At 45.0% G+C, this 12,971-nt stretch overlaps 1 protein-coding gene across 1 annotated transcript in view; it reads left to right on the top strand.

The window, feature by feature from the left end:
* Nucleotides 1-7,016, top strand: part of PLEKHH3 (pleckstrin homology, MyTH4 and FERM domain containing H3) — a 264,118-nt gene extending 257,102 nt beyond the window's left edge. Inside the window, exon 13 of the mRNA XM_069237720.1 lies at nt 5,858-7,016. Within this exon, the coding sequence (XP_069093821.1) occupies nt 5,858-5,989 (132 nt within the window). The 3' untranslated portion in view covers nt 5,990-7,016. The remainder of the gene's footprint in view (nt 1-5,857) is intronic.
* The last annotated feature ends 5,955 nt before the right edge of the window (nt 7,017-12,971 follow it).

The raw sequence follows: 12,971 nt of genomic DNA, 5'->3' as shown, positions 1-12,971 counted from the left end.
ATTTCTGCTGGTCAATATTGTTTGCAAGGCAGGTAGCGATGATTATCTAATTTCTCTGCATGACTTTGTTGGTCATGCTCAGGAAGTCGCTGGGCAGATTTGAAGGATAGACAGGAATAATTGCCTTAAACTCTTATGATTGATTTTAGAAAAGCAGGCACCTCCTTTAGCTTTGGTATGATGAGTTGGCACAATACCAAGGATGTGTTTTTGGGGGGGTGCAGGGCAGACTCTTGTACTGTAACAATCAGTGTCTTCAGATCCTACAGCTTAGCAGAAATCTCTTTGACCATAGATAGCAATTCACAGGCTGCAGTGAATTGCTTTTCTGTGATCAAACTTTGCCTGGACAACGCTGAAAGCATGACATTTAGCGCTGATGAGAAATCATACCCATTAGAGGAGTAGTTCTGTGTGTCTTGCGTGGTGTTTCTTTCAGACTCTGGTTGAGTGGGCTTGTATTTTGCCTTGAAGCCCTTTGATAATTAGAGGGCAGTATTGGAATGATTGGGGTGGGTGGGCTCTATTATTGGTGCTCGGTCAATTGGTTCGGACGGCTTTGATTGAGCATTTTTGACCTACTATCGTACGTCCTATTGTGCCTCATGATTTTATTAGCTTATGTGGCCACTCTTGCCTTTTGGGTGTTTGCCTCCTTGGGTGGAGCATCACTGCTTTGCATCAAAAGTAGAATTGCAATTTCTAAAGTGGGTGTAGCCTGATTTGTTTGTTGGCATTCTTAATTAGAGCTGCCCTGTTGGAGAGAATATGGGTGTGCAGCACCTCAACCGGATATAAAGTTCTGTTAGGCTTACTTTTTGGGGGCATCTTAGTGTGCATTCGCTTATATTGCATGCAGTGGTTTTCACAAAAGGCTTTTTGTTCGCAAATGACTGCACAAGTATTCAAATGGATGGGTGACCTGATTATTACTTGACTGCATTAAGGTGGATTCTTGCTGTGCCTAATTGTTCTTTATTGCACCCCCTGCTGCTTTTCTTGTTACGCTTGTTGTATGCATTGTCATGTTTGGGGAGGGGGGGTAGGGGGGGAACGGGGGCCTGCAGGTGCCAAATACGCTGACTCTATGACACTTAGGCAGTCTTGTCTTTGGGATCACACTTTTATGCTGGTCAGGGTTGTGGTCCTCCCCCTCAAAATAAGGCCTCATTTGCCAATAACTAATTGAAATAATATTGTCCCTGTTGATACACTCACCGGTAGCCCCTGGCAACATGCCTGTGCGCCATTGCTCCACCTACTTTGCCTCAGCCCATGGGACAGGACAGAGCGGTGTGGGGCAGGTGCCGACTCCTCACGTGGTGCCGTCACCAAAGAGCGTAGATTGCCTTCAGGGCTGAGGTGGGGGCCAACTCCGCTAGGGGGCTGGTCCAGTTTTACGAAGTGAATCTTTTCTGGATTAACATGCTGTGCATTATTCACTCACTCCCATGGGGCTTATTCCATCGGGAGGTGGCAGAGGAAGTGGACAGGGCACTGAGAATGAGCCACAAGCTGCACCAGGACCTAACCCAGCTTCCTGTGTGTGCTCCGCTGCCTGCCCCACCACTGCTGTCAGTGGCCAACTCACCGGGGGTGGGGTTGCAGCACGATGCACCACCAGCCACACGTGCTCGCTGAGATGCAGCCACCACTCCTTGCCACTCAGGAGCTCTGCGCTACTCTCTCCGCTCTGCACTGGGATCCCCTGCCTACCTTGGAGTTCAGTCCTCAGAGCACAGATAGACCACAACTTCAGCTTCCCACATTACTTCTGCAACGTACGTCCACAAAGCTTCCTCAGGCTTTCTTTGTATAATTAGAGCCCCAAATAACAGGGGCACGGCATTCACACAAGAGACAATCTTAAGATGGAGAGCACAAACTGTCTAAATATGCAACAAGTCAGCGGTCACAGAACTATCCTAAACACCAAGACCAAGAGCAGTTTCTACAAGGAAAAAGGGAGCCACACTGGCATCCAACCTTTCCATCAGACATTTGAATGGCAGATACTTGGTCATCGGTGCATGTGTTCACAAGATATTACTGCGTGGGCATGCAAGTAAACAAGGAGACACAGGCTGAACAAAAAGAACTGGGGCACCTGCTTTCCTTATCAAACTCAGTTCAGCCCAGCCTCCTGTGGGTGGCACGGAGGGTTGCTACATAATCAGTGCTCAACATACAAATCCAAAAACGATTCACGGTACATAACTAAAGGTTAGTTTTGTAGTGTTACTTTTTAAGCTTGATGAACAATCTGGATTCACAAGCGACACACCTACCTCCCCAGAAATGAGGAGCTCTGAAAACAAGAAAGAAATGAAAGATAGATAAAAGGGTAAAAAAGCCTCAATAGGGGAAGGCAACCAACGGGAAAAAGGAAGGTTCCTCAAGATGGTAACCAAACAAATTGGCTTCTGGGGTGGGTGTCTGACATCATAAGGGGAAGGAGAATGGCAATAAAGAATACAGACTACAGAGTAATTCTAGACTTAACCACTAGATGGCGGAATAAAGCACAGCATGTGACTCCAGAAAATACTTCAATCTGCAAAACTGTACCTACAGGTAAGTAACCATTTTGTTTATGATGGTGGTTGGCTTGCTCTCCCCATCATCATTACACTAATGATGCCTCATACCATGATTCACAGAACACCAGTGGGACCAGTGGGCCTGACACCCTCCTAGAGACAGTGTGACTCTCCACTTGAACTGCAAGTGGAGGAGAGTGCCTCATTTGCAGTGGCACTTCAAAGGGCTGCCAAGGTGTTAAGTGCTTACAGTTACCCTCTACTGAAACTAAAACACGTTTGAGGGAAATAGTACAATCGGGGTCAACACCTAACCCCGTGCTTCCTTTCAGTGGTGCTCTTACAGAAACTTGATGGCTGCCTGGTCAAAACCATCTTTTTACCCACCTGTGAGCAGAAAGGTGACCAGAAGTCATAGACCAACACCTGGTGACCCAGTGTTTTTCGCCAAGTGTCCCACTGTAGAGAGCCCTATTTTACAGGCTTTGACCAGTAAAGTGAACCCAATTCATTTGACTTAATAGGGAATCTAAGGTGATTCGTTATCCAGTCTGGCATTGCTGTCTGTCCATGTAGTATACCTGTTGGGTGGTTACACCAGTGTGAGATTTTGCTGACAGTCCAGGAAGATCTGAGGATCTCTTTGGCCCAAACGATAGATGATGGACAAGATGCAGCCAAATAAATTAGCTACACAGGTAAGGATACCATGTATTGCATTGGGAGAGCAGTTGTTTTCGGGGTGGTCCTTTGATGGCATGCCTGGATGAGGTCTACCAGATACTGCAGCAATGTGCAGGCTTTGTCGATGAATGTGGCCCTTGACGGATCTTCGTGAAAAGGCAGACCCCATCTTGGAAAGCTTTAAAGGTAGTAGAGCTACAGCGTGTTCCTGAAAGGCTGTTGCCACCCGCATAACCATTTACACCATTTTCAAAATCTAGAAACCACTCCACGGTGCTAATGCATAGACAGGCACAGCCTTCACAACCAGTGATGCGGCAGACAACCAAGTCCTTCCAGGGCTGCAGATGCTGGTCAGGTGGACAACATTCAGGCCAGGAGGGGCACCAGTCTTCCAAATCCTCCTCCCGTGCTATATTCTTCAACAAACTGCAGTGGACCTTAAATTTAGACTTTCAGTTTGGTGGTCGTTGTCATTGCACATTGGGCTCATACCACCATCACTGTGAACATTAGAAAGATCACTATCAGACTTGGAAAAATTCTGGGGGACCTTGATGTTGCAAAAGGACTTCCCAACACAGCAGTACACACTGATAGCAATATATTATGACTCCATTAACATCACAGTGGTTATCACACCTGGCTTCTGTGCCATCTCATTAGATCTTAGTAAAATCAACATTTGGCTCAGATGCTTGGGAGTGTATAATATAACCAGATTCACTTACGTCACGGTGAGGCTCGCTGGTTTCTCAATTGGGGGGTGGAGCACATTGAAAGCCTTGAATGTCCTTTTCTTCTGATTGAATCTACTCTGAGGTCCCTAAAAGAGTCTCACTTGGGTGATACTATATATCACTTGTAATGGATCAGAATTTGCATTTAGCTGCACCTCATTAGGACTAGGCCACCTCTTCGATCACCTTTTTGTACCAGTGGAGGTAAGTGGGTAAATGTTTCTAAGGGACCTATGGCAATGAATAGTCCAAATTTTGACTGCACCGGCTTGAGCTCTCTTCATTGACGGTGGAGCAAAGTTAAGGCCACAATAATACTATTCCAAAATGACTTCATGTCACAAAAAGACAAAACCTTCCCCTTTTTGGGGTTTAGTTTTCACGTGTACTAGTCCAATTGGTTCAATTGAACTGAATTCCAAAATGTCATGAATTGTTAATTGAAAGCCCAAGATTGGAAATATGGTATACTGGTGGCATACAGTCATCTTGTAATACTATACAAAGAAAAATGCCTTTGTGGATTGTTTGTTGAGAAGTTCAGCCATTTGTGGTGTATTATTTATTATGGATCACAGATGATGTGAGCGTTATGTATGCTATATTTTAAAGTGTCTTGTGATGGGCGTTCCCAGGCCCTGCTTTCCAAATCTACGTGAAGCAGCTATACCCATACTTTTTGGGCAGTGGATTGAGGACGAGCCCTCACATTCTTCTTAAATGTTTTATGATATGTGCGTCCTCGCAATGCCCACTGTGCCACCAATGGTAGACAATGGCTACTACAGTGGTCCTATTGGCCACAATAGCTCAATTATATGCCTTTTTTGTGTGGTTCAGTACGTAGGAGTATCAACTGCATCTCCATATAGGAGTCTAGGCGTTGCTCCGGGATTAGAGATGACATGTATACCAGCTAACACTTTTGGAACCGACGCTGACCTTGAACTCGTATGTCCAACAACCAACCGGAAGAAGGAAACACTAAGTGAATATGTGCATCACAGGGATATAGATGCAACCTATGATATAATGTTGAGAAGCTCTGAGGACGATGAGCAATAGGACATTTTGGCCACAAGGATCTAGCCAGATTTGCGTGGGGACAACATGGGGTGGGTCAGTTATAATGTTGGTGGTGCAGGATGGCTACCAACTACCACCTATCTACTGATGGAAGTTTAAGATGGATTTTTACGACCAAACCCCACCCTTTTTTCCCCACCATCACACTTTTGTAATCAAACCTTGTATTATGCATTCAGACCCTTCTCCTTCAAGGGTTGCCACAAATATTACAGTGAAGTGCCATATTTGTTGGGCATGGGGTAATATTCACAAGAGTGGCTACATCTATAAGAAAGTGAAACGGAGTCTCAGAAAGAATGTGTGGTTGGCTAAAAAGCTTGTACTTACCAGGAATCTATGCTGCAGTTGTCCACTGTGGATAAGGCTGACAGCATTATAAAGGGTCTGGACATCAATGCTCTCATGGTCGACAACAAAGAGCTTGTAGAACATAGAGCAAATGAATTGGTCATTCTCGACCACCCATTGTATGCCGGAGTTTGCATAACCTGCCAATCTAAGTAAAAACAATCCTCCAACCTGATATTGCAGGTAAGTCACTTTTCCCATTTTTTGAAACAGTTGTTGTACCTGTGAGTGATGAGAAGAGAGGCATTGGAGGGGCAAGAATTGTTAATAGCACCTTGGCAAACCATGATAACTTGCTGTTTGCCAATAAAAAAAACACCTAGAAACACTTATAAGCATTGGTTGGGTGACAGGGTACAGTGTGTCTTTCCTCAGGCCTGCTTACAGTGCATGTTACTGGACTCTTACCACTTCTCATGCTTACCACTTTAATAATGTGACGGTCTTATCTTTCAGGTGGATGAGATTTCTCAGCTCATCAACACTTACCTCACCAGCATTGGGAACCACCAGTCGCAGCAACAGGGGAGTGAAGGCAACATCAAGGAGGAGCCGGAGGAGCCAGTCCTTCCGACTGTGGAAGTGTGAGGGCAGGGTGCATGCAGCGCCGGAGGACACTTTGAAAGACTCCAGCCTCGAACGGCAGTGCCTTTTGAACCATTCTGTTCATGGCAGGGTTGCCACAAAGATTCTACGCCTGGCCGGCCTCGGGTTGTCGTGGCGGTCAGAGCTGAAGTTCAGCTTTGCGTTGGAACCTTAAGATTCCATCCGTTCAAGCATTTGCAGGAAATGACGGTGCAGTACTCGCTGGTGTGTCTGGTCCCTTGGTACCTGTGTGCAACTTGCTGTTTACGCCAATATGTTTTGTTCAAAGATATGTTTGGCTGAAACACAGTCGGTTATTTTCCCAAATAGTATGCAGTGCCCAGCTTGTATTTGTTAAACACAAAACATGGGTCAAAGTTTGTACACAGCTTGAAAACAGTGTGACTGGTTGCGATGTTCGTTTTTGGCTGTTCTAACCTAGTGGTGATCGGTTATAATTTGTGTGCAGTCCTGCAGTGCCAATCGTGGCTTAGTGGCAATAACCGCTGAGCGGGTCCTGCCTTTCACAGTATGTGCTTGCCAAGCTAAACACCCACAATTCCAGAGCTGTAGACTTCTTTTCTTGGTTGATAGATCCTTTTCAGTCTTCATACTTACTTTGTGACTGCTTCCGCTGGATCTTACCCAACACAGAACTAACTCTATATCTCTGTTCGTGCTCACTGTGACCTCTCTTCTAGGCCTTACTCCCAGGAACTCTGTCAACAATCCTCTGTTGCTGGTCTTCCTTGACCTCTCCCTCCACACTGATCTGTACCACGTCCAGTGGAGCTTCCATTGTGGAGACTTTCCCTATGGATGCATAGGCCAGGATGACACAATCCTCCCTACTGATTTATCATCTTCAATCTGAACCAGAGTTACTATTTTATGGGGCACCCTTCGTTTGCCCATGTCTTCTAATTAAATGAGGTTCTTGTGCTCCACTTTTAAATATGTTTTGTGTGGGATATCTGATTCTCTTTGATGCACTAGGTCTGAATCCCATAGACAGAACTTCACCCACCAGAAATAAAATAAGAAAACAATTATCATCTGGGGCACAACTCTCCCCCCCCTCCCCTGTTCCTTTCGTTTCTGCTTAATAGCCCTCCATATTATATATGACCTAATAATGGCTATTGCTACTGGTCATGCTTATTAGGTTAATGCTTCAGCTGCCAGCATCTGTACATTTGCATGTAGCAGGTACGATCTCGATTGGGATTTGCCTATCCTTTTATCTTTCTGAGGTCAATAAGTTCATTCTAAGTCTTTTAATTAAAAGCAGCTTTGTAAGTTGCTTAAGTCACTGAATGGAGATTATTCAGCACTGTTGGAATAATTGTTAAAATTATACAATAACAAGAAAACATTGACAGCCACGGTGGATTGGCAGATGCCTCGGAAGTTCGATCTGGAGTTAGCCAAGACCTTTTGATTGTACTTGAATTATATGTATGATATACTTATAGGGGCTTTTCATCCTGATGTCTTCATCCATTGGTATATTGTTGTCACCTTTTCATCTACTTACTACAGCACACAGCATGGGTCAGCCAACTTCAGCCACTAGCTAACTTCACTGTGAGGGACGCTGTTCTTTCACTTTCACAGGGACACATTCAAACACAAAGTAAGCCCCGTTAGTGGCAGGGACTACTACGGCAATGCATGCTTATAAGACCAAAATATATTTTTGCTTCCAAATATTTTTACTTTTACATTGACAGGGCCTGGCAACTTCCTCACCAATAACGTTTTGTAAAAACCGTGACCAATCAAGCATTGATAAAGCCAAATGGTTTGAAGTTGTAAGTCTGATAGGGAAGTCTGCCTTCAGCTCTGCTTAGGCTGGTTCCAAACCAAAGTGTTAAAATCATCATGGCTGCCAACGTCTCACTGATATGTGGTTGATCAATTGCTCAGTTCAATTCTGTTTTTTTTTCTAGACAAATCCACACACTATTAAAGTAACTGCAACTAGAGTTTATTTGGCAGATCCAAAATTCTTGACAGCCTAACTACAAATATCTTTCACATTTGGCGTTTTCATTAGCATCTAAGAACTAGTGACAGACCAGTCTTCTTCAGAATTTTTCCCCAATTAGTGAAAATGTGCACTACTTATATTCCTTTCACAACTGTGGCCAATTTCATCTGCTTCTTTCTGGGGACATTAAAGTAACCCGGGAAAACTAGGGGACACTTGACAAAATCCAATTTTTTTTACTAATGTGATACTCTGAGCATGTGTGGCATACTCTTGCCATCTATTGTTGAGCTTGGACCGTCTTCAAGTTGGTTTTCTTCAAAGAAGTCTTTCGAGTCACAGGATGTGCTGTGAATCACCCTTATGAGGCAACGCGCTTGGGCACTGGCTCCATCTTAGGTGTTTTTTTCTGCTATTAGGTTTGGACATACCTCTAGAGGGCTTACAGTTTATTGTGTTTCTGACATGCTTTTCAGTCCCTTATGGTTGAATTGCAACACCACTTTGGAAAACCAGGCCAAGTCTCTACAACTCCATCAAACAAGTTCACTGAACACGTGCGGAGATCAACAACAAACTCTCAATGCCTTAGACTCTGATGGCCTCCCTCCACCCTTTGAGGACCAAATGTCCTCCCTTGACACCGGATAATACAGACTGGAAAGGACATTTTCAGGGAAGAAGATACCTTTGGCATGGAAGAAGGCGAGGATGCAGGCCCAGTCTGGAGATGGTACCCTTGAGTGCATCAGAACACAAGGTCTTTGAGGACGAATGTTGAGCTGATGTCAAAGACCACTGGCCCTTGAACTAAGACTACGCTCAGGGTTGTAAGTAGCACACCTGGTGCCAAGACTCACCAAACAACGCAAGAGTCACATGAAGAGTCTCACACCAAGGTACAGCACAGCTCCCACAGGAGGTGCAAATACAACTATAAGAGGCTGCCATCTCCAAGGCCTCTGTCGCCTACGGATCTCGGCTGGCCCTGAGAGAAGGCCTTGGAGTCAACTAAGGCACTGCCAGTCATGGAGCCACAACCAATCCAAGGGCAATGAATTCACACCTGAAACCTATGCCAAAGGCACCTCCATAGCCAGCACCAGAGATGTTGTTGATGCTTGAAACTTAATAGAGGAACTGCAGGTACTGATTCTGCAGTGACTGCAGGAAAAGACTAACACTAGGCAAAAGGATCTCTGCACCCGATCTCTGGGAAGATCTCAGTGAAACAACCTTTACCGAAGCCATCAAGCTATACTTCTCGCAGGAGAAGGTCTGTGTAGAATCTCCACATAAAAGAAGATAATACAGATATGTATGAGATGTCTATATTTATTTGTGTTTATTCTCATAGAAGAACCTCCATCCACCTCCTGTCTCTATGCCAAGTCTCCTGTACTGGGTGTAATACCATGTTCAACTCATAACATTTTAGCTCTATAATCTAGAGACAAGAATGTTGGTAGAGACCAACCTGCTTTTGAAGGTGAACCCTTCTCTGAGGCTTCACCAAAGCTGGCACCAAAGAATCACCGGGACGGTAAAATGACCACTGGGAAGAGGTTCTGTAACTTGTGAAATACTTCCCAGAGGAATACAGGAAGAGGAAGAAGCAGATGGTATCCGAGGGCAAGACCAACTTGAATGCGGACATCCATTTCATGTTCAGCACCCTGGAGCCTCTATGCGCATCAGCCCCAGCATCCTCAAATGACATGCCTGGCTTCACATCTCTAGGTTCAAACCGGAGGTCCAGCGGCATCCCCTCAACCTCCCATTTGAAAAGGAACATCTTCTTGGCCCTGGATAGACGCTAAAGAAGGTATAAAAAGACACATAGTTTGTGAAGTCTGTGTATCCTGCAAACTAAGATAGCAGAGGCTCCTTTCGTTAGCAACAGCCTAGGGGAAGAGCCAAGGCCACTTCCCATGACCAGCTGCAGTCTTAGCAGAGGCAGCACCAAACCGATCAGCAGTTTAACTTTAAGAAGTAACTTAACCCCCTGATCGCACTTGGGCCTCAAAATCATAAAGATATTACTAGACCTTCAGTCTGAGTAACTTGAATAATCTACTCAACCTAATTGTAATGTACTAGACCCATAAACAAGTCTCAAATTGTGTGATCATAGGCACCTTTTAAGTCATTCTCACATATAAGAGCGCCTTTAAATATTTGAGCTCAACATTTTTGCAGTACAAAAAAACCTTTTTTGTTTGATTTAATAGACAAATGCTTGTTCCATGCTTAAAAAGAATCTAGCCCGCATATAGGGGGACACATAATCCATGACTTGCCTCTTAGTTTACCTATAGCATTGCCATCAGGGCAAGAGTGTTTCTCAGTTTGTTTAAGTCCTCACTTTTAACAAATATAGTACTAAAGCATGATGTAGTAGCACACTGTCATTTACAGACAGTAAATTTTCAAGAATGCCCAACTTGCAGCTTTACTGATCAAGCTATATAGTGTAATATCAGTCTGTGAAAACTGGTTATCAGCAAACATTTATTCTTTGCACACCAAGTAAAGTGTTCAGATTTGTTTTCATCCTATTAAATTATTTTTTTCACCATACAGCAGTACAAAACTGCGCTCTCACAACTACTGAAATATATTTTTTAATGTTTACACAGTTCACTTATTTATTTAAATGTTGTGTGTCTTTGTATAGTAGATCAGACTGTTCACCTGACAGAATCCTGGAACTCTGCAGTCAAAAGGAAAATTAATTGTCACAAGATAAGAACAATGTTTAAAGGCATCTTTATTGCTCCTTCACTTTCAGACTGAACAGAACACCTGTTTTTTCTCAACTCCCCAGAAGGGGTGAGTAAGTCCTAAAAATAGTTCGACCTAATAAAATATGACTCCCCATAGTGGATTTGTTTAGGCCCGACACCGCACCTGCTAGGGCAGAATACAATATCTTCTCACTTCAGACTAGTGAATTTTAGCTCTGTTTTGCCGTGACCACTGTCTAGAACATTTTTCAACTCCTCCCATCATCTCACTCCACAGACAGGTCCTCAGCAGAGACTATATCTGCCTTCTCGTGGAAGAGATACAAGCCAGAAAAGTACAATAGAGAGAGTGCCTCCACACTGTCAGGTGGGAGGTGTCTACACTCTGTACTTCATTCCCAAAAAGGACTGCTCCTTCAGGTCTATTCTTGACCTCAGGCCTCTAAACAGACAAGTTGTGTCTGAACATTTTTGCATAACAACCTGCAGGACGTCATCCTTTTGCTCCAACAAGGTGCTCAACCTCAAAGACGCCTACTTGTTGATATCGTCACCCACCCTCCTCGCCACCAGTACCTTCGCTTTGTGGTATGCAGACATCACCACCAGTTCAGAGCCCTTTCTTTTGGGGTGGTTACGGTTCAGGTGTTCATGAAGTGCCTAGCAATGGTGGCCACACATCTGCGAGGAGGGCACGCATTCAAGTCTTTCCTTGCTCACCAATTAGCTGATCAAGAGTGTGTGCAGGCAGCAATTTCCCTGCCTGGGATTTACCAGCCCAAAAACACAAAATGCCCAAACTTTGCCTCCAGGTACCCTGCACTCACAGTCCAGGGTCAGTGCACTATAGATGTCTTGGTCAGGGATCTTTGCTTATACTTTTCCTCCTCTCCCACTCATCCGATATGTGGTGAGGACAATGAGACAAACATCTTGGTGACTCCCAAATGGAGCAGGCCGCCCTGGTACTCTATCCTCCTGAATATGTGCATCAGCCCCTCTCAGAAGCTCCCACTCAGGTCGGGCCTTCTCACACACAGTCAAGGCCACGTCAGCTTCCCATACACCAGTGAATTCAACCTAAGGCTGAACATGCATGTTCTTTGCAGCCAAGACAGTGAGGCGGTGCAGGACATGTTACACAAGGAATGGGTCTACAAAAGTTACCAATGACTGTATGATAAGGAATTGGAAGATTTTCTGCCCTGTCTACATCCCACTCCTGCTATCACTCAGTGCTCTATGTTGAGATCCTCTGTTCCACCTAGCACTATAAATCTGGCTTTTTTCCTACTTTTGGCTGTCTTCCAGAAACTCAAACTACTTCCCCTTGGCTCAGTAGTTTCCTAATAAGACTGAGTAAACCTCTGCACCCAACTTATCAGAAGACCTATTGGGCCAGGTTCAAATTAAAATGGTTATGCTAACATACAAGTGCCTCTGGCACTAACCCCATAATTGTTATGCAAAAAGCAGATTGTTCACGGAGGCAGACGAGCCTCAATCCAAGCTTCCACTTTTCTTAAACTGAAGTTCGATGGCATCTGTCGCTGTAGATACACATGGTATGCATGAGCTCGCCATCTGGTGTTGGGTCGGAGTGTTACAAGTTGTTTTTCTTCGAAGAAGTGTTTTCGAGTCACGGGACCGAGTGACTCCACCTTCTGTGCTCATTGCGCATGGGCGTCGACTCCATCTTCGATTGTTTTCTTTCCGCCATCGGGTTCGGACGTGTTCCTGTCGCTCCGAGTTTCGGAACGGAAAGTTAGCTGAAGACGGAAGATTTTCGACGGTATCGTTGCGATCCGGTTAGAGATAGACACATACGACGACGCGTTCAACATCGAAGCGCCTCGGTGCCCTTCGGGGTAGATTTCGGCACCCCGTCGGGGCCTAGTCGGCCCGACCGCGTGGAGGACAACGCCGATGGATCGGACCCCGTTTCGATTCTGCCCCGAATGCCACAACAAATATCCTTATACGGACCTACACTCGGTCTGTAATCTGTGCCTGTCACCCGAGCACAGCGAAGAATCCTGTGAGGCCTGTCGGGCGTTCCGGTCCCGAAAAACTCTGCGCGACCGTCGAGCGAGAAGACTCCAGATGGCGTCCACGCCAAAAGAGCGTCCACAGTTCGAGACAGAAGAGGAACAGGAGGAATCCTTTTCCATCCAGGATTCAGACTCCGACGAGCTACACTCTACAAGAACTGTGAGTAAGACGTCGAGATCAAACCTTAAAAAAG

The sequence above is a fragment of the Pleurodeles waltl genome, chromosome 6 (assembly GCF_031143425.1).
Source record: "Pleurodeles waltl isolate 20211129_DDA chromosome 6, aPleWal1.hap1.20221129, whole genome shotgun sequence".
Classification (NCBI taxonomy): domain Eukaryota; kingdom Metazoa; phylum Chordata; class Amphibia; order Caudata; family Salamandridae; genus Pleurodeles; species Pleurodeles waltl.
This window is presented reverse-complemented; position numbering and strand designations above follow the sequence as displayed.